General features: G+C 31.9%; 1 protein-coding gene across 1 annotated transcript in view; it reads left to right on the top strand.

The window, feature by feature from the left end:
• LOC149421265 (uncharacterized) overlaps window positions 1-22,503 on the top strand; it is a 135,617-nt gene that overhangs the window by 64,767 nt on the left and 48,347 nt on the right. The window contains exon 3 of the mRNA XM_089635450.1: window positions 11,681-11,816. Within this exon, the coding sequence (XP_089491576.1) occupies window positions 11,681-11,816 (136 nt within the window). The remainder of the gene's footprint in view (window positions 1-11,680; window positions 11,817-22,503) is intronic.

Raw genomic sequence — 22,503 nt, 5'->3', positions numbered from 1 at the left:
CTTTGTTAGATATGTTCTTATTCCTCTGAATCGTGTCTGGTGATCAATTTTCAGTAATTACATAGGAAGGTCACAGGTAAATCTTTGCAAGGATGCGTCCTTTATCCTTAGGTAGTATGAGAATCCAGGGATTTAGATAAACCCACAATGTGGGTCCCACACAGCGACCAAATTTTGTAAATGTGACTCAAAAGGAAACGCTAAAACAGTTTCGACTTTCGATAAAGGGTTATAAATAATTCTGTTTCTTTCGGTTTTAAATATTTAATTTTGTTTGAAAGGGGTTTCCATAAAATCCGGACCTTAGGGACGCGAATTCTTCCCCGAGACCTCAAACCAGTTTACAAGATCGACAAAAGTTATTCAGAAGCCAAAAATAATTAATTTCTTAACCCTTGTTTTATCATGTCAATTTAGAAAATTGTAATAATTTCTTTGAAAACTTTACCGATGAATTTGCGGCGGTATTGTTTCACGAGTCGTACAAATTCCTTAAACAAATTTGTTAAAGGAATTTACTTCCCCGAAGTAAATTTATGTTACGTCTTATGAGAGTTTCACTTTCCGCTTAACGGCTTCTGGTAATCGATCTTTAGAAAAAAACACATCATAACCCTTTGAAATATTTTCTTCTTTCAGATGCATTAAGATACCTATGAAATATTTCAACAAGAAGGTTATGTAAGTTACCTTTCTTTGAAAGAGTCATTAAAATAAGGCGTCTGTCGCAAGTAATTGATGACTACTTTAAAGGATACGAATATTTCTTTGAAGCCGAAAACTTTTCTTTGAACGAATTTTAAATTGATTAAACTGAAGTCTGTCTCTCGCTTTATGTGAAGTATTTTGTTCAATTCTTAAGGAACCCATTAAATTTTTTTTAAAGAATAGAAATGAGATATTTTTTATTTCGTTTATAGTCTTATTTATGTATTCATCGTCATTATTTTTGACTTAATTATATCATTCCACAAGAAAAAAAATGTTCTTATGTAAAAAAAATACATTTTTTTCTTCGTGTCAAAGATAATGAGGCAACTGTAAACACATAATTATTACAATATTATAACAAAATTTGAAATAAGAAAATCAATATAAGGTACAGTCACATAAATGACTTAAACCCAGGACTCTCGCCTTGCTGGGAGGCTCTAAAACCTCAAATTGTAATGATTAAATATACATTATAATTAACATAGCCTTGTAACGAATGTTTATTTTACTCAATCCAATGCGGATAAAAAACATCGTACTTAAATAGTAGTTACCAAAAAATGCCATTGTTATGAATTCAATTCATTATAGTGCTTTAATGATTTAAAATGTTCAATGCCTTTACAGATACTTGTAAAACAAGAAATATTTCTATGTATATCAAAAGAAAAAAAAACATGCGACGAAGAAAAAAGTATTTATTGTTTTCTTTTGTAAAGTATTAAAATAACAAGTTTATTAAGTAGAGCTCAATTTAAAATATATATCATTCAATTTATAAAAATAACAGTTAATTTATGCTTCAGAAGGCAAAAACAGCTGCCATGCGTCTTGATAATTTAAAAATAATTTTGTTGAATTTATTTACTAAAGAAAAACTTAAAAAAAGAAGAAAGTAATACAAATTTTATTATAAGTTAAATTGTAAAGTAGTGTTCGTTAATATAGATAGATGTACGTAGCGCTTTATCAATTTTCTATAGGACATCATGTGAATCCATTTTTGTAAGGATTATCAAAAAATATCAACATAAAAATATCCAGTAGCGCCCGTATGACATATTTTGCTGTATTTTATAGCATACGCCGTACAATTTATGTTTTTGAAAACGGATCTACAATTTTAATTCGCAAAATCAAATGAATATTTATTACACAACCACCCACGGATGCATTCGGTATTAATTTCACAGTTGAACTACGCCAACATCCACACAAGATGGCCTGATTTATCTTTGGGGATACTGTGTGGAGGGTTCCATTGTACCTGTTCGACAAAAATAAATCTTAATTGTCCTCTCATAACCGGATCTGAACCACACCTTAAAAATTGGTTATTTAACTGACTAACCGACTAGCCATCGCATCGTCATGAAATAGACGGAGAGGATAGACCGCCCACAACCATGTATTAGCAAACACTCCTTACTTAATTTTTAATAAATTAATGAGTAAAACCTCAAATTGTAATATTTAACTATTGAAAACAATATAAGCGTTTCAAAATTTTCGTTTAGGAATCGTTAATATTGTCTTCAATAATTAAAACCTCCTTACTTCATTCATATTCATACTACCGTCTCATACTACTATTTCGTTATTCTGAATCTTGATTATTTAAGTATGTAATAGATAATTTATTTAGGAATAGTCAACAGACGGCCTCCATGGCCGAGGGGAAAGGCTAGCGACTAGCAAGCCTTAGGTCGCGGGTTGGAATCGCAAGTAAAATTTTGTTTGATAAATTATTTCACAATTTATTAATTTTAAATTATATATACTATACTGACAGCACGTTCCAGAGTGGAAGACACTCTCAGTATTGCCCTAGTACCACCATTCAGAATTGAAACGTTGCTTGAAATGGCTTTTGCCATGTTTGGTAAACCACCAGATCTGAATAGTCAGGAACTCCTTCACCTTCCTCTACCTCATCTCCTTCCTCTCTGCACAACCTTTAGCCTCACAAAATACCCCGATTGGGGATGCCATAGTCTCACTTGCTCCAGACGGTTGGGAGCAGTTGGGACTCTTGTGCGGCATTTATAGAAACAATACGTAATAATTTTAAAAGTATCTTAAATTCACGTAATACATATAGTTAAAAAATTCACTCACGGAGTAAGTATCTCCCCCGTTAGAAGAACATAATAAATTAATTAATAGCATTCTGTACGTCATGATAATATTTCTACAGAGAGGAAAAATAAAGTGGCTTTAAAAGCATCAAATACGAAGAGATCATTATGGTAATAATTATACGTATAATTATGGTAAGTATGAAGTTAATCCCGCTTTTTTTACCAAGTAAATATATTTAACTAAATTTCTTTCCGGTAGAAGAACATTTTTTTATTTATTCTTAGAGGATATTTAAAAGAAGACAAAGAACCATACAAAATCCATTCAGAAAAGACCGGCAAAATACTGAATCCCTTAGTAATACAAAAGCATTTTTACTTGCTCCATCTTACTCATAATAGTTAACGGAATAGTAGAAAACGATTTTCATAATCACGCGCATGCGTACTTCGTACACCGGCCGTGATACGGGAGCATTAGTAGTTGACAGATTTTAAAACCGCTCGACCCTCAGGAATGGGAAGTATTGTTTCGTAGTCAGACGGAGATGCAGATTTTGTTAAAAATCTGGTTGATATGACAAATATCGAATGGTCACACAATGAAAATGTAAAAAAAATACTAATGCCCATTTGCAGCACTATCACAGGAATATTTTAACTCCAAATTTCGATTTAGCAAAGCAAATACAGAAAGCAATATAGAATAGGCCGGATTTTTATGCAATTCAAAACAGACCGGGTGAATGACATTACAAATGTCATCTGAAGATACATGAAGATAGCAACATAATGCGAAATGCCAAAATTACTTATTCATTATTGTGTTTTTGAGGTTTGGATCAAAGTGGTGCCAATTTGAAAAAATCTTGGATTAATATTATTGTGATAAAGGATTTTAACCCAAGCAGTATTCAGCCCTCTTCCTCGTTAGCCATACTAACGCTACAGTGGCGTATTAGGGAATATTTACAAGTAAAACTGTTTCAGTATATTTTCTTTGTTGTATATTTTGATAGGATTTTTGATCTTTTAGAACACTAACATTAAGCCCCAATGGTGGAGCAATTGCTTGGCTGACCCTTAAGGAGATTGTTCTGTATTGTTTATTGTACACCAGCATTGCGAAATTTTAATTTGAGGCATTTGATTTCCTCGAAAGAATAAAACATTTTTCTACTAAGTAATATGTAAAAATTTAAAAATCATAAAAGGACCCACGAATTTTCTTCAAATATATATTGTATCAATAGAGAAGACTTTCTGGCATTTTCTGTCAGAAGAATATTTTCACACAGTGAGTGAAATATGTAAAAATAAAATTTTGATGATCAGTAACATTTTTATTTTTTTTTAATTTTTTTATAGTGAATACCTCACAAGAGTCCCAACTGCTCCCGTCTGGAGCCAGTGAGACTATGGCATCCCCAATTGGGGGATGTTGTGAGGCTGAAGGTAAGTGGGGAAGGGAAAGAGGAAGGTGGGGAAGTACCTGGCTATTCAGATCTAGTCACTAAACACGGCTAAAGCCATTTGGAGCAACGTTTCAATTCTGAATGGTGGTCTTACACCAGGGCGATACTGGTAGTATCTTCCACTCTGTAATTGTTTTTTTTAAACAATTTTTATTTTATTTTACATGGCGACCAGAAAAAATTGCAAAGTACGCCCAGAAAATGATTAAAAACACGTCAATTAATACGCTGTAGGCATGAAAAAATTCGCAGATTTTTTAATATTAGCGCGCTTCCTCTAGTATTCGTATTTACGTATCTTACTTTCAAACCATCTTTGAAGGATTACTAAGTAACCTTAAATCATAATAAATTGGGCTCATGCACGATAAAAAGTCCCGCCTGGGATTTAAGGTAGTTTAAACACTCATAATATCAAAATAGTGATTCTTCAACCATTAACATAATATTTTATTTTTATTCCATATCCTATGATGATTGCTTATATATATTCTTTGCAGATTTCAAAATAGTCTTACTTTAAAAAATCTTGTTAATCCGTACATAACTTAAATAGAACAAATTTTCACATTGCACCAAATCTTAAAACTATTTAAAAAAAATATATTTTTGGACTTATTTTTTGAAATTTCTAAGCACCAGTGGCGTACTAATTACTCAGCTGAAGCAGAACGGTATTGCGTTCTGTCCAGCTTAGCGCCCACCGAGACGGCCCCCAAACGAGTAGATAATAGCGCGTGACCGGAGATTATCGCCGCTCGACAGCCCGAAAAAGGACGAGAAATTCCGCCTGGCTTTATAAATAGCCAGTTAGAATGTTTCATCAATATCGGATGTAACGCTACACGATAAATTAATTTGATTGGGGAGGCCAGGGGTGGTAAACCCCCTTAATAAATGAGCCGATTTGTATGTGTCAGTTTGCTAGAAGCTTTTCGAGAACGAATGAAATCTTCAATCTTTCAAAGAACCCGAAATACTGATGGAGAGGATTGTTTCAAATTATTGTTACATTTGGTGACCATCACATCGAGGGTCAGTGTTTAACGATGATTCTCGGTTTGTTTCAGCTTTTTATCAAATTGTGATCGGTAGTTAAGCATAGGTACTGGTCATGTTTTTTTGCTTATCAGCTTAAAAAGCTTTAACGATTCGTTTAAAAGCTAAAAAAATAGCAAGAATCGACGTTTATCGTGGACCGTTCAAAGTCAAAAATTCATGTTTGAAATCCTCAGCCCCATAACAGTTTTTCTGTTGTTACGTGTACAAAGTCTCCCATTGTTTAAATAGTATCATATATCCTTACCCGTTTGACAAACTACTAGGAAATGATTAATCGGTATCTATACTTAAAAAATGATTGCAGCCAAGCGATTGAAACTTAATGCTTCTGAAATCTTGCATTTGTAGCCGTATAATTATTTCTAGTTTAATCCAGCAATGTGATCACTATTAAAAAAAGGTTTGTATTCCCTGGTTGTGGAATAAATATTATTAGTTTTTTTGTAGAAATATTTCATTTCAGAAACTTGGCAATGGCAAAGTCCTAAAATTTCTTATTTTTTCCTAATAAATACGACATTATCTAGGTTAAAAACCGAATCTGTGTGATCATTAATAAAAGATAGATCCCAAAAATATGGGAAAAATTAGAAGGAAAATAAAATTGTTACTTCTGAATTTGAAATACGAATCGAAAAATATGACGTTTGAAAATATGGTATAGTGAATAGAGACTTTGTCCCCTTAGTTTTATCGGTTCCTGAAAGCCGTGGCCTTTATTTGATTATCGTGCAGGTTTTCTATTACTTTAAATGGATTAGCGTATTAAACATATTTTTCTTACGTTGTTTATTCAAAATATTAAATTTAATTTTGTTTGGTTTTGAAATGAAAATATGCATAGTACTTTCCAAAATGTCATTTATCCAGTTCCCACCTATCTCCAACCATCACCTTACTGGAAAAGGATTTGAAATTTAGAACGATGTCAAGAACACAAATTTCGAGTGCATTTGTTTGGAAAAAAACAGGTCAAAGTTTGAAGTACTGGAAGCAAATGTTTTGTGGTTATCTTGTACACAATCTTTGAAAAGAAGGAATTGTTTATTTGTTGTTTTGTGGCGACATAACCTAGAGGTATTGCGGTGAAACTTTTATAAATTATATTCTGTTGTGTGCTGCTTCGTGGTAAAAGATTGGTCTTCGTTTTTTCCTCTCTTTCTATACGTTTTATCCCTACACGTTTGATCACCCAATCCTAACAAATATCATTAATTTAGTTTTGTTTTAAATTTATTTACAGTCTATTTATGTTCATCTGAAGCTGTAATTCAAAAGCAGTTTCAGATGAAACATAGTAGATAAAACTGGACTTTTTGAACTTTTGTCAAATAAAAGGTTTTCCAGCAAAGCAAAATGATTGTTCGATTGCTGATTTAACCTTAACAAGTTGTCATAATTTATAAGAATAAAGAGCATAATTATACATACTGCGTTCATAGAAAAGGGAAATATATTATTTTGGTAATTATTTACCTACGACCATAATCTTTTACACAATATTTACCAGAATAATTTTGTTGACATGGATTTTTCTTCTATTATACACATTTTTATAGTTTTAGTGGTAGGATTTTAATTTTCCTTAATTGTAAAATTGTGTTTTAGTTCATTAAATGTCACTGGTACACACAATTCTAGCGTTTGACTTTCAGATAGCAGTGGAATTTTCAGACCGACTGTACTGTGGCTATGCACTACTGGTTATTTACATATTATTTTTCCCCAGTTGTTCATAATACTTAGGAACCAGAAAAGTTCTTTCATTGTAAGTGTACCCTCATAATAAAACAATACTTGTAAATTGCTTATTGACATGTCAGGTGTTGCAAATTTTGTACAAATTTTTGTATAAGTTTTGCCTGTATTTCCTCGTGTTTGAATTCCGCACCTTACAATGTATAAAGTGATATCTTCTGATTAAACAATCGATTTATAAAATTTCAGGAAATTCAATAACGCATTTCAAAAACTTGTAGAGCGTTAATGATTAAGATAAATTATTAAGTACGGGAAAAATCATTTAAATTAAACATTAAAGCAATTAAAAAATCGAAATCATTCATCCTAAAGCAGTTAATGGATCTCGAGCCATAGCTTGCCTATCCCAGAATAGGGGATAAAAATATTTCTTTTCCTACAGAGGTTTATTGATTAACTGATTTTGAAGTGTACCGGAAATTTCATTAAATTTGCCTCCTCGTTTGCTTTTTGTTTAAGTTATTCATTTGCAGAGTGTTATTTATAATAAAAAGAATACTTTGTCAAATTTATTTATTTGAGGGTTGTCGATACTCTCAGTATCCCCTCGTGGAAGACAGTATTCTGAATTAAAATGTTATTTTAGATGGCTTTAACCATATTCAGTAACCTCACCCAAATAGCCAGGTACTTCACAACCTTCATACATCCCACATTCTTTCCTTTTCCACTCCTTTTAACCTGTTAAATATTTGAATTGGCAATTCTACCTTTTCCGAGCAGTTGGAACTCCTATGCGATATATTTTTGTTAAATGCCTTTCTTTATTCTTTCTCTTATTTCATTATATAAATTAACAAACTGGTTCAAAAAAATGTGCCGGTTGTCGTGTATACATAAGATTTATCTTCAAAACAAACTTCGTGGTTATTCATCAGTGATGATCTCACTATGTTATTTCGGAGTGAATGCATCAAGTCATCATTATCATTAATGAGACTCCGTCACCGTAAAACCCTTCTCCTTTTCCCGGGGATATAAATTAAAGTAATCTTTTGCCACCTGATTTCTCATCCTTGACAACCGATCGTTAAAGATTACGGGCTAAAGATAAAGGTTAAAGCAAAAACCTGACTTTTAGACCTGAAACTTAATTTATATTCCCGGAAGTGTTTCAAATTGCAATAAACTGATAACGATTGAAATCTTTGCAAACATTGATGGATGGCATAAACCAATTACTTTATTATTCGGATAGAACTTGAATAGTAAAAGGATTTTTAAAAAAGTCTCGTTTTTGGGGAAAAATAACCCCAAGGGCGCTTTCAAACATGTTAAACGACCCTATGATAATAAAACATTATAATTTATATTGATGGCTTTATGTTCGAGTAATGCATAGAATAAAGAAAAAAACTAGAAATGCCTTCCTTACAAATCTGATATGCGGAAAAAATAATCCAATTTTAGCCCAATGGGGTATTGGCGCTCTGTGTCACTTACACTAGACTCGTGACATCGTAGATCTCCTCCCATTTGAATTTTCGTTAACACAGTTGTGTATTGTAAATTTAATATTCTAACTGGCTTATGAAGATACAATATCCATGCACCAAGCCATTGGAAAATATCGTATAGATACCTATATTTAAGATTTATTTGTATCACAACTAAGAAATTACCAGAAGATATGCACAATAATAATTAAAATAACTATACAAGTATCCGTATCTCAGAAGGAGTACGCAGAGACAAACAACTTGGTCTTGAGACACACTCCTTGCTTCATTCACATTCACACATTGTCTCATACATACTCTTATGTTATTCTGACTCCTCACTTCCTCGGGCGTCCCCGACTTATTCTAACATTCACATTCGAGTCATAACGTTAAACGAAGGTCTAAGTACTGGTGACAGTTAACTAATGATAAAAACGTATTTTATTTACTAATACCCAAGCCAGAACTGTTAAATAAAACCGCAAAAATTTATAACATTTCAGATTTAGTAGACAGTTTAATATTTTAAAATCATCCGTGAAACACTCCGGGGCTTACCTAAATATTACACTTAACTTCTTAATCCAACAAAAATCCCAAAATTGAAGCAATAAAAAAAACTTTTTTTCGGAAGACCGTACGAAAAATGTTTTTATTCCGACTGCTGCAGAGGTCGTAAAAATATTTCTCCGTCAAATGACGTCTATTTGGAGCCTTAAAATATTTTCGTCTGGTTATAAAACGAAAGTGCGGTCATTTAGCCCAACCCGTGTTCCTCGGGTTTAGCGACTAAAAGCCTTAAATCAATATCGTGCCTGTTATTGTGTGTATGCGAATAGTTGAATGACTACGTGACGTGTTACGTGACGACCCCGAGGAAGCCTTCAAGCTCGACCCCTCAGCGCACCGGGTACCGCAGATAACGTAATAACGTGATACATTTCATAGCGTCAAACTTTTTAGTGGTTACCGTTTCAAAACAGCGTTAACAATATGAGACATCCATTGTTGTTACTTTGAAATTGTTTGCGGAAAATATTGGATACGTTATTTGTAACAAAACATTTTAGCGGAATAATAAATGTGTCATCCTAGTCACGAAAATGAAATGGTATGTGAATTGTAATAAACTTTGAGTTTTGGACGATTTGTTTAGCATGCTATAAAATCAGGCAGATATTGTATAATCAAATTTAATAAATTTGCTCAGCCTTGAAAATCTGAATATCCTCATGTAAAATATATACCGCTGACAATATAGACAACTGCTAGGGTATATTTACATTTAATGATCAAACTAACATCAAGAAACACAATAGAAAATTCTTGAATAGAAAATTTTCTTGGTACCAAAAACCCATTAATTCAATGTTATAAACCTACCAGCACTTTGTTAATCAATCAGATTCCCATGTTCATTATATAACCTGAATGGTAAGGATGGGTACTTCTCAAAGATACATCTGGTGTTTTTTTAGCTTAGATAGAACTTACGAAATGGTTAACTGTCCAATCAAGCTATCTCTTTATTTCACCCACTTTTTGACATTTATGATGAATCTAGTCTGGAAAATCGTCGTGAACTGGTTATCATATGAGCGGACAAACGTTTGAAAAAAGCTACCAAATCATCCTAATTTACTTTGAAAGCCGTTTGTCGATACGAAAATTTAATAACGTCCATAATTTGTGAAGTCTTTTTTTATTTTAAAATATGTATGAATTACTCCAGACGAGAGGTGGTTTCAACAAGAATTGTGGCGTTACGCCATTTTGTTTGCTACGGCCACTGTTTGAAGCTTTTCAGCTTTGAAATCAAACTTTTGTTAAAACTTGATTTATAATGTCTGTTCTCCGAAAAAGGACAATTTGGAATTTATCGATTATTTTGAGCTACGTGAAGCCATTAGTTTACTTAAACCAACAATTTTTTTTTGGAAGTCAAAATTGATTGTTATCGTGACATACGGCCATCAGTAATGGATAAAGTGGTCCAAAATGTACAAAATGAACTTCACCAAAAACGGCCGCGGTGGCCATACGCAAGAAAACATTTTCAAAATAATCTTTGAAAAAGTTAACGTTCGCGTGAGTTTTAATATAAAGTTATACTGGGTGTAAAGAAACACCCTCTACATTATTATTTGCTACCTCGAAGCAATCCCTCGTAGTGTCTATCTTTGTTCGAACCTTGGTTTTAACCAATTGTCTGTATTTTCCACGAATAGTAGAAATCCTTTGTATCTCACTCTGTTTCCTGTCTGTGGTAAAATAATACAGCTCATTTATTGAAAACAATCTTATTTTATGTTGGTTACCTGAACATATTTCACACAGTGAAATATCAGATACAAATACAAATATAATATTTGGTTCTCAGCACGATTGTTTCAAAAATTTGTATTACTTTCTGGCTGATGATTATCGTAATGGATTTATTGGACAGTAAAAACTTGTTTGCTTAAAGTAAAATACAAAAAATGTTTTATTTTATTATTCACCTACGAGAATTGCTAGAAATTTTCTCTATGGCGATGAAAAAACGATAGAAGTGAAATGCCTGGTTGGTAGTTGAGTACGCGACGCCTACGTGTTACATAACAAGAAAAAAATCATAATAATAAAGACATTTGCTAAGCTAATGGCATAACATGATAATATATTATGATATAATATTTGAAAAACACGACATGGACAAAAGGTTGGGTGAAAAATTTCGTTACAACTAATAAGAATTAACCTCCTTCTATACATGCGAAAGCATGTGAATTTAATTTTGCGTGTACTAAAGCATGACCATGTAATTTATTTTAAGTCTTTAACGCAAATGGTGAATTTCACATTGTCATGAAATATTTTTTTTGTATTAGTTCGGTTATTCCTTAAATGATAAAGCAAAAATTATAGGTCATGAACCATAATTTTTATCAAACCGAGCACATCTCAAGTGTCGCCAACATTTTCCAAACATTTGCAACAATAATGCAAATTGCATCTACGCATAGCGACGCCCATGCGTAACTTTCATTGTTTCCACCGCTTTGATTTATCGTAGCTGGGTGACAGTCTATAACCTTAAATGTGATCATTTTGTTTCTACTACGAGTTATTTCGTATTATTTTAATTTATTTATTTTTGTTTCAGAGAAAGCACAGTAACGCAAGTGTGGTCACCCTGGACGAGCTAGACGAGGGAGCCGCGGGCAGATACAGCTGCGAGGTGTCCGCTGATGCCCCATCATTTCACACCTTCATGGTCACCGCTATCATGGACGTCGTAGGTAAGAAACGATTTTTCCATTTATTATCCTTATATAAAACAATGCTTTTTAATTACTCATACTCATTAGATTATCCGGTTTTCCATTATTTATGCCACCCGTCGTCGAAAGCGTTATTTCTGGTAAAACGGTAATTACGAGAAATGTAAAAAACATAACATATTTATTTCACTGCGTTACTTTATTTTAGGAAGGTTTGAACGTTTGAACTTTTGACGGTTTATAAGTAAGAAAATAAATGTTCTTACAAAGGTCTGGGCGTTCAAATTCCCCAGGCGACCGACGCGACGGCGCGGGCAGGTTAAAAATAAAATAGAGATGATTGTTTTTTGAGATAAACATATAAAATAAGTGAATATAAGGATAAGTTGTAAGGTAGTAAGAATAATAGTAGGTACATATTTATAACACGATTCAATTGTTTCAAAGCCTAATGTACATATCATAATGGCTTCGTTGCAGACTTTCGGTTTTGAAAACTAGTTGAATTAATAACTCTAAATCCATTACCAAGAATTTACTACTTTATGTTTATTATTTCTTTCTCAATAGGCCACTTGCATCAATTTTGTATTTTTTTTCGGGAAAGCCAAAAATTCCGTATTTTTAGCGCATTTTTGAAACGATGGCAATTTTTAATGAAAATTTCAATCCTCAGATAAGCCAGTCATAATTAATGGGTGTGATTAAAATATATAAAAATACGAAAGTTATTTTTTTTAAATCAAGCTGCTTCCGAGCAGGATGCCAATTTATAGGAAAATTATCCAAATCGCAGGGAATTTATAATTCTTTGCCGATTTAGAATGTTATGGAGAATGCGGGGAGTTTATAAAATGAGTAACTAATACCGATTAAAAGAGTATTTCCCATAGACTAAGCGTTTCCTGACTATCCAACCTTTTCGAAAAATAATATTTACAATTATATGTGAGAATAAACCAATATTTCTATTTTTTAAGCCTAAAAGAAACAGAAAATGTCTTGAAATAATTTTAAAAATATGTTAATTTTAATAGAATTTTATTTTATTTTGGAGGTACAGGAACTAGTGGAGCATTTGATCATCTATTAATGGTATTTTAGATCATTTGCACTTTAAACCCTTCTTTGGAAGCCATATGGACCGTTGAACAGAGAGTAAAAGGAAGTATCGTAATAATACTGAGAGACAAAACAAATACAATATTTATTAGCATGGAATAATTGCATTCTTCTCTTCCCATCGCACATCCTTTGTTAGACAAAGACTTGAATAATGTCATCGTATTTTGTTTGTCCAGTTTTAGGCGCGACGCCATTGTTGATAGTATATTTCTTACAAACTGTCAGTCGGCTAATTATAAAATCTTAACTACGTAGTGACGTTATGAGTTATACGGATATACTTATTTTTTTAATAACAAAGATCTATAAATTTAACATTTTTGTCATCTTTGTATAAACATTTATCCACACGATTTTTTCTAAGTCATTATAAAATGCATGCAAGTGGCCTATTGGAATCTCATTTCCACTGCATTCAGTTAACTATCATACTAACTTTGCCAGTTATCATAGACCAAGGTTTCTTTATACCTGGAAATTCCGTCTAGTAACTTAAGGACCCGTAGTAGGCGTTCAAAGATGTTTTGGAATGGAGTTATGAAAATACGAATGTTAGAGGGAGCGCGCTAATATAAAAAAACGAAAATAATTACGAAAAGATGGAGAAAATATTTAATAAAACACGGCTCGTTTTAAATAGAGCAAAAATCTCTCGACAAATTCTTTAGTTTTTATAATAATAATAATAATAAATTTATTTCACATAAAAATCATACAATAAAACATGCGGAAACTTTGACTAGCCAACTAGGAATGGATCCTGTTTTAGGCCAGTCAAATTGACAAGTTTAGTTCATATTATAATTTAGTACTTAATATAAAACAAAACCGGTAAAGTAAATAACAGCCAGATAGTAGTAATAAAAAGACAGATCACCACAGGAGTTATAAGGTAGAAAAAATGGGAAGGGTAGTTTATAAGTTTATAATATAGTTGGATGATTAGAAAATAATCGATAGCATTGATAAATAAAGTACAGATTAATACAGAGTTGACAATTGTTGCATTTAAAGATACACTGTGAATTGTTTCATACGTGTTTCATACGGCCGGCATAGTCCAGTGGTAACGCATTGGACTGCCATTCCGAAGGTCGCGGGTTCAAACCCGGCGTGCGAAAATAAATTTTATTTATTTTTATTTTATTTATGGAATTTCTTATACTTACATTTTGGGCACAAAAAATGTATTGATATTATCTTCAAAAATAACGTAAATATTTAACTTAATTACTTAAAGAGTTAAAAAGAGAAACATGTTTTAAATCGGTAGAAATTGGGAATCCGGGGATTTAACATCAAGCTAAAACCACCACCAACACCAACAACATTTCAGTTCTGAACTAGTACTAATTGTCTCTTTTCAAAAATGAAAATAAAATTTCGGTGGTCTGTGATGCACGTTATTCCCAGGTGTAATTATTCATGTTCAATTAGCTCAAATTTGCTTTGAATTCCAATTTTCAAAATTGGAATTGCTTACCTGAAAAATAGTAAGCGATAACGAAAGTAGATAGGTAGGTAAGGAAAAATATTGTAATTGTCTTTTTTCAAAATTCGAATTATTATATCCCGTGAGTTTTCACGGATAGTTTTAACTAATATCGTGGGTATTTAAGTAAGCGCAAAAAAAATATGTCACCGTCAAAAAAGTTAAGACGTGACGTAATAATTTATTGTTAAAACGGCGTGGGCTTGAACATGCGCTGCGGTTTTCCTAACCGTTTCCAACACTTACAGAATTATTACCACGTCAAACTTACCCTTAACTTCTCCTCGGCACGACACCCATCAAATTATTTACGACTATGACAGGAGTATCACGACATTCTTGTCAAAACACAAGGCCTTATTACAGTATAATGTAATAACAAACGGTTCAACCAGTGACAGCTCTTATTTGAATCATCACAAATGTTTTTTGATAATAAAACATACTATCAAATACTTCAAATCTTTCTATGTTGACCCTTAGCATATTCTGTCAGATAGTCGGAGTATTTCCACTTTGCAATGAAATCCAAATTAAACGTTTTAATTCTGAATGAATCAGACAACCAGAAAAGTTTTTTGAAAGGTGATGAAATACAATTATATATTTAATTACATGATTGTAAATATGAAATTATAAGTTTTCTAAATAATAAGATTTTTAATGCAAACATTAAAAAAAGTTTAAAAAATTGCCCACCCTACATTTTTTATTCGTCCAAACACTGAACTTAAATTACTGATTTACTGAACGAAAAAATACATATTTTAATAAACAAATGTATTATGTACACTATTTTCACCTCATTTTTTTGTTTCATAAAAAAAACAATTAACACAAAACTCACGAAGTTTCATAAATTGGTCTTAAATTATGGTCCGGACCTTAGGTTTCATAGATGTGTTCATTTTAACTCTTCTGTGATTATCTTCTAGATTTGAATATAAAGCGTGGTGTTTTTTCTTTTTAACACCTCCAAGATCTTATTGATAAAACTGGAAATAAGGGAGACACGGCGATATCTATGAGAGCATATGAGCTGTTCCCAAAAGCGAACAAATTATCCCGAGGGGTTAAATTTAAACATCAAGCTGCGCAAAGATAACAAAGGTGCATATCTCGAAAATGAAAACAAACTAAATTTTATTTATTAGTATCAGATTTTCACATTTCGTAAAAAGTCGAAATGTTATTTTTGTATCGTAAAAAATAATAAAAAAATATTGTATTGTATAAGAGTATTGAGTATTTGAATATTTAGTTCAACCGTGCCAGTAGTATGTCACGGTGTAAACAAAATATTTATTTTTAAAAATGTTTGTAGAGTATATTATATTTATTATTCTTAATTCATTTTAACGATCTCGGTTAAATTCCGTTGAACAAGTTATAAATTCGATTAGCACTGGTTGTTTCGGAGAATTTGACAACAAATCATCAAATTTCAGCATTTATTTTCGGGTTCTGTGAAAGTCCTATTCAAGTTCTGTTATTATATCATTATAGGCCAGTTGCTTGACAGAACTGAAATAATAACAGAACTTGAAAAAATCTTTCACAGAACTTGAAAATTTACTTTTAAATTCGAAGAATTGTTCAAATTCTCCGAAACAATACGTCCTTTTATAAGTGTTGTGTTTTCTGAAAAATTAAGTAAGAAGTTTTTTAAAACAATATGAAAACATAAATTAGTGTTACATATTACATTTTTCAACACTGAGAATTTTTGATCCATGCAATGTTTTCATGGATTGACCAATATTGTATGGATATTATTAAATGTATTTTTTTGGTTAATTAGAATTTTGACATCTGAGCAAAATACTTTTGAAACATCGGTATCAAATTATGATTTTGGATATGAAAAATCTTATTATTAAATTAGATTAATTATTTTTTTATTTAAATTGAATATAAATCGAATTTAATAACGTTCTTGTTAAGTTCTACATGTATTTTAGATTTTGTAACGGGTCTTAATTGCGCGACCCCGAATACTTTCTTGTTCACACCTATGTATTACGGCAACCCCATCTACGAACACAAGATATCGTAGATATCCTACTGGTTATGTAAATGATGTATCACGGAGGGCCTATATAAGCGGACACACGGCCTTGAACGAGCAAAGATTGTAAGATGGACGTAAGCTCAAAACCTGATCCTGGTAGCGAGATGCGTCGTTCCTTCCAGAAAGGTTGTTACATAAACAAAATGCATCTGGGTACCTTGATATTTTATGTACTGGTTTCCCGATGTTTCTATATGATTTTAGTACCTATATTTTATCAGGATGACAAAGGAGGTTTCTCTCCGTGGGTTACTATCGAATCCATAAACATACGAGATGTAATTTTAAAAGCGGAGAACAAACCTAGTCCGAAGTAATCGGAGTATTTTATAGCAAGGCAAGGCAAATTCTACCCGGAATGGTTGGATAATCATCAATCCATAATACATAGGTTGTATTTTCATTTCCTTTCCAACATTTAGTAAAATCGTGATTTTGATAATGCCCATGGTGCTTTGGACATGCAGCATTTCTGTGGGGGGGTTTGGGCCTGAACCATGGCCAATTCACTGCCTTAATCATAGATCGAAGATCACCTTGTTATTTATCAAAGCCTGGAATTATGAACAAAAACAGTTGCATCACCACTCGTGAAATTCGAGTAGGAACCCGAAGTATCCACCCCTATTTGCTGCTTTGTATCAATTATTTTAAAATTCACTATAGTTACATAAACAAGGTCTTAGAGATATCCAAATCAAGCCCTAGGCTGCAAACCTGAAAACTGATAGCCAGATGTGTCGTCCCTTTTAGTAGGTTAAAGATTACCTAGAAAATTTTTTCCCATCAAATATAGTCGGAGATAACGCGCCGTATTTTCCCGTGAATTTTCAGTTTTTATATTTATATATAAATATTTATTTAAGATTTTATAAATATATTTACATGTTTACATATTTACTATTACTTTTCCTGTAATAAAGTCATTATGTCGAAATCACTTTAATGTTTACTATTATTTAATGTTTTACATTGGCGCCCAACGTGGGGCTGTGATAAAAACTGTTAATAAAATCTTGTAATATTTTTTATAATTTTGACAATTTGAACATGGCCTTGAATGCCAATACAGCTGTCACAATAATAAAAAAAACTAAAATACTTGCAGAACTTAATAATAACTTTATTCAATTCTATTTACATTATTTTTAAAGAAAATTAATGGCGTACTACGAATTAAACACAAAAACAACAATTAGAGGTAATTATTTGCAGAAAGCACTTTTCAAGACTAAAATGTAGCTGAAATCTAACTATTTTGACATAAAGTGACTCACCGTTTTACACACCTCTCTATCACTTTATGTTTGTCTTTATTTGTGGGTTGCCGTTTCTTGGATCAAGTATTTTCTATTGTTTCTAAATGGTCCGGATTTTATACATTATAGCTGGGCAATGCTTCAAAAATATACATTGTCCCATTTGGTAAGTAGATTTTTACTAGCATTTTCAACGTCGCATGTATAATGTAATATTTTTTAAGAGTGGGTACTTAAGTAATTATGTAGAAAGTTCATATTTTCAGGTGAAATAATTCTTAAAATATAAATAAATACTCACACGCGATACATTTAATTGGTTTCGAAAAACCATACTATGAACCTGCACGGCAATTTTATTTTTTAAATTTACCCAGGAAACTATATTTTTAAGATTTTGAAAACGTTCTTAATATTACGTAAAAAAAGTATACTCCTATATACGAGCTGCCTGTAAGTCGTATAAATAATATGTATATTTTAAAGTTGTTTCACGTCCATTGGTCAAATAATGCACTGTACACATAGTTTTACATTATTGATCTATGATTATGAAGATGATCACATTAACGACGATGGATGCAATCTGTGCCTGAAGTTGTCACGATAGATTTATGTTGTCTAGTCTATAGTTTATAAGCCAGAACCATGTAAACACAATTTTTGTAAATTACCCTTGTGGTGATTTCTGACAAAAATAGCGCTATAAAAACCATAAAAATATTATTATTGCAACAAGTAAGGTAGGTAATCATCGTGAGTGTATTACTTGCGTTACTTCGTTCTTATCAGATAAATGTATTTCAAACCCATACCTAGTGAAAATATTTTTTTGGTGGCTCATTATAGTGCACTGTTCATAAACAAGAAGCCATCATGACGATCATTTGAATGGAAAATTTAGTTATTCATGTATTTGAATAGGTTTCACTGGAAAGATTGCACAATTGCCTGAAAAGTATTATTGCAACATTCACAATAAAATATTTTTATTCCATAATTTGGCATGTGAGTGACAAGTCACAAAAAAATAAGTATCTTTCTTTTATATAAACTTGTTTATTATGAATAAAGAAATAATACAAAGATATATATAATATATTATATAGTTCATGAAACTCTATATTTTTTATTATAAAATATCTAGACATTAATATAATTATATTTCTTGGGTACAGACGGAAGAGTTTATTTTTAGTTTCCCTAGAAATGCTTATTATGACAAGATATTATGATAAACTTGTTCAAAATTTATAGGAACGGAAGGAAATATAGCTTTTGAAAAATAATAACTTTAAGACATAATAAAAATTCGTATTGTGGCACATAAAATGATTACTATATTAGCTATCTTTCGGAATAATTATGAATCTATTAATGACAAAATACAAGTAAGGGTAAAAAGGATTAATGGAAGAGGTGGATGAGGAAATATGAAAAACGGAAAATAGGAATTGATAAAAAGAGGAAGACAAAAAAGAAAGCAAAGGAAGAGAGAGAAAGATAATAATATAAAATACGGGAATAGGAGAAGGGCACTCACGTTATCACAAACATTTTACATATCCATCCAATAAGACCTAAACGGCAAAGCAGACAAAGTATCGAATGATATTCAATGAAACACCTTTATTTAAAAAATTCTGCTCGAAATTTTTGCATGAATACTTTTAAAGCTTTATAATACGGAAACTGTCAACTACTTTTGGAATATCCAACAGAAGTCACCAGGATATTAGCATGAATAATTTATACCTTATTGCATCCCTTCTTATTATTTTAATCAGTGTTGTCAATAAAACCCGGTCTCTGCTCTAATGACCCCAACTTGTTAAGAACTAAAACAATTCTATGGAACGTATCAATGAGCTCCAGTGATGCTATACCGATGATCCGGTAAGATAGAATTGACATAGATTACATTAGATATGCCCCTTCGCCCCAAATTTAACTCAGAAATAATAATTTATAATAATTACGTAAATAATTATAACGTTGATAGTAACTATTACTTTGAAAATGTTTAATTATTTTTTGTTATTGTTTTTGTACTTGGAATTTGTGCGATAAAGATAAATATGATAATTTATGATTTAAATAGGCAACCGTGTACGGCGAACTTAGTTAAACATAAACCGTCTGGAACCAGTGAGACTATGACATCTCCAATTGAGGTATGTTACGAAGCTGATGGTAACGAGGAGGGAAAGGAGATGGAGAGGAGTAAGATGGGGAAGTACTTCGCTATTCAGATCTGGTCATCAAACACGGCTAGTGCCATTTCAAGCAAAGTTTCACCACCACCTGAATGGTGGTCCTACACTAGGGTGCTACTGAGAGAATCTTGTACGCTGGTAACAGAGTAACAGCTCGTAACAGTAAAGTTATGAGCTTGAATGAATTGTTAGATAGGATGTAGCCAAATAATTATTTTAGGTAAATTATATGTTTCATCTATGAGTCGTGTAATTTCTATACCCGCTATATCAACTTTCATTGATTTGGAGAAAACCGCAAAAAACTGTCACATCTCTAGCGTACATAAGTAATAGCATTAAAAAAATATATATAATGAATTGGAGTAATAAAATTTCGAAAAACATTTATTTTTCTATATATGTCTAGCAATAATTAAGTAATTTCGATAAATAAAATGAATAAAGCGGATTTTGATACTCACTTCGTGATATAGAGGCTTTTGAAAGTCAACTGAGCCGACATGGCGGGTTTAGAAACACACGCGTAGATAATTTTGGCACACGAGGGTGGCGTCAGAGCGGCGGCCATATTGTATTTTGGCAAAATAACTGCTTGTGATTGGTTGAATCCGATATAGCGCGTTTTCATAATAACTTTGTGTATGATATAGCGGATTTGGTTTCTCACTCGCAGTTTTAACATAGTTTTTGGTCGTGATACATTGCTAGTCAATCCAAGGGAGCCTGCTATGCCTCAATACAAAGGACTATTCCATCAAAACCGTGGTTTCAGCAATTCCCTCATTTTTCCAAAAAAGAAATTTCTTCACTCATTCGAATGAGGATCGGACATTGTTCCGTTCCTTCCAATCTTTTTAAAATTCACGTTGTTGACTCCCCAGATTGTACATTCTGTGGTCTAGAAGTGGGAACTTTAGATCACATATTTTTTGGTTGTAAACAAATATCCTCTATTCTATCAAGCCTTATCTAAAATTGCCTCCCCTCCATTCAACATCTCGTCTCTTCTAAGTCTGAACTCGACTCCAATTTTCATTATAATTTTGAAATTTGCCTATTTAAATAAAATTAATATTTAAATTCACCTTTCATTTCTCAATAATTTTAAATGATGGCCAAGAACACCCTTGAAGGGTGAAAGCCAGAAATAATGTTAAAAAAAAAGGGGGGTTTTGAAACTCAATTTTAGGCTCCTCGTGTTGCTCGCAAAAATGTGAACAGGATGTCATACTCAGATAATTTTGTCAAAAAATCGGATATAGCGGGTATAAAAATTATTGGATTCAGTAGCCAAATAATTATTTTAGGTAAATTATATGATTCATCTATGATGTTTTTAACATATGGCAGCGCAAATCTCCTTAGAAAAGCTTCCGCGATATTAGATGCTTGAGGAATTTACTTTTGACGTTGAGGCCAAAATATCCAACTAAATAATTATTTTTTTAATCAAAAACTGTATCAAATATCGAGTAAAGATATACTCCACATTATTTATTTTGGCTACAAATTTTATATAGGACAAGCTATTAAATAAATCGATTCTCCACGATTTTAGTGGCAACTTTGGTAATTTTATATTTTGTGAGATAAAGATAATTACTAAACAAAATATCTTGCTCTACTTACTATACAAATACAATGAAATATGAAAATACTAATTGTTATTTCAGTAAAATATTTTGTCAGTAATAACAATTAATTCACAAAAAAATTCAAAGGTTCCTCTAAAATAATGAAAAATTGAATTCAATAATAAAAAAAACATTATTTGATAATGTGAGCCTCGCTTGGTGCTTTACCCGTGCTGAGGCTCCCATTTTAAAATTTAGTAAAATTCAGTGAAATAATAAATTGAAATTAATAAAATACATTTAAAGGGCGGTAATGGAAAAAGAAATAGCAAATATTATGGGGTACGGATGTATTTATTGAAGTGTGTATTCTATATTATTATTAGTATTGGATATTACGTGTGTGATTAGCAACTAGAGATAGTGTTGATTAACGAAAATTGGATTGATTTATTTCTTTCAAATAAGTACAAAAATAATTCAGGTCGAGGTAGAGGGTGACCGTGTTATTTTTATCAAAATGTTGTAAATGCCATTAATCACATAAAAAAATAATTTTAAATTTTATTTTTTTTGTTTGATTATTATGAACCCGTAACTTCATGACCAGGGTTCGAGCCCTATTATGGAGGTCATCAGCTGTTCTGGTATGTTCTATACCCGTGCAAGATATCCTAATTACGGACATGGGAGTCAACTTGCCTAATACCCTCTAATCTAAACTTATCTTAAACTTAAATTGCCGTAATGCCTGTTGTTGAACAAATAACATTAGGCCTGGCCCACAGCGATGCTAGAAAATAATTAATTTGGTTCCGCTTGCTAAATACAAGACTGGATTCTTAGCCGAAGTTTTGGCTTATTAATTATTAATTTACTTAGAAAGGATAAAGATGAATGCATCAATTATTTAGCTGTGTAAAGAGGTTATTTTATAATCATTTAGAGTCAACCAATTTTCTTCG

This window comes from Hesperophylax consimilis, chromosome 9 (assembly GCF_061612785.1).
Source record: "Hesperophylax consimilis isolate HC1 chromosome 9, BYU_Hcon_1.0, whole genome shotgun sequence".
NCBI classification, from domain to species: domain Eukaryota; kingdom Metazoa; phylum Arthropoda; class Insecta; order Trichoptera; family Limnephilidae; genus Hesperophylax; species Hesperophylax consimilis.
This window is presented reverse-complemented; position numbering and strand designations above follow the sequence as displayed.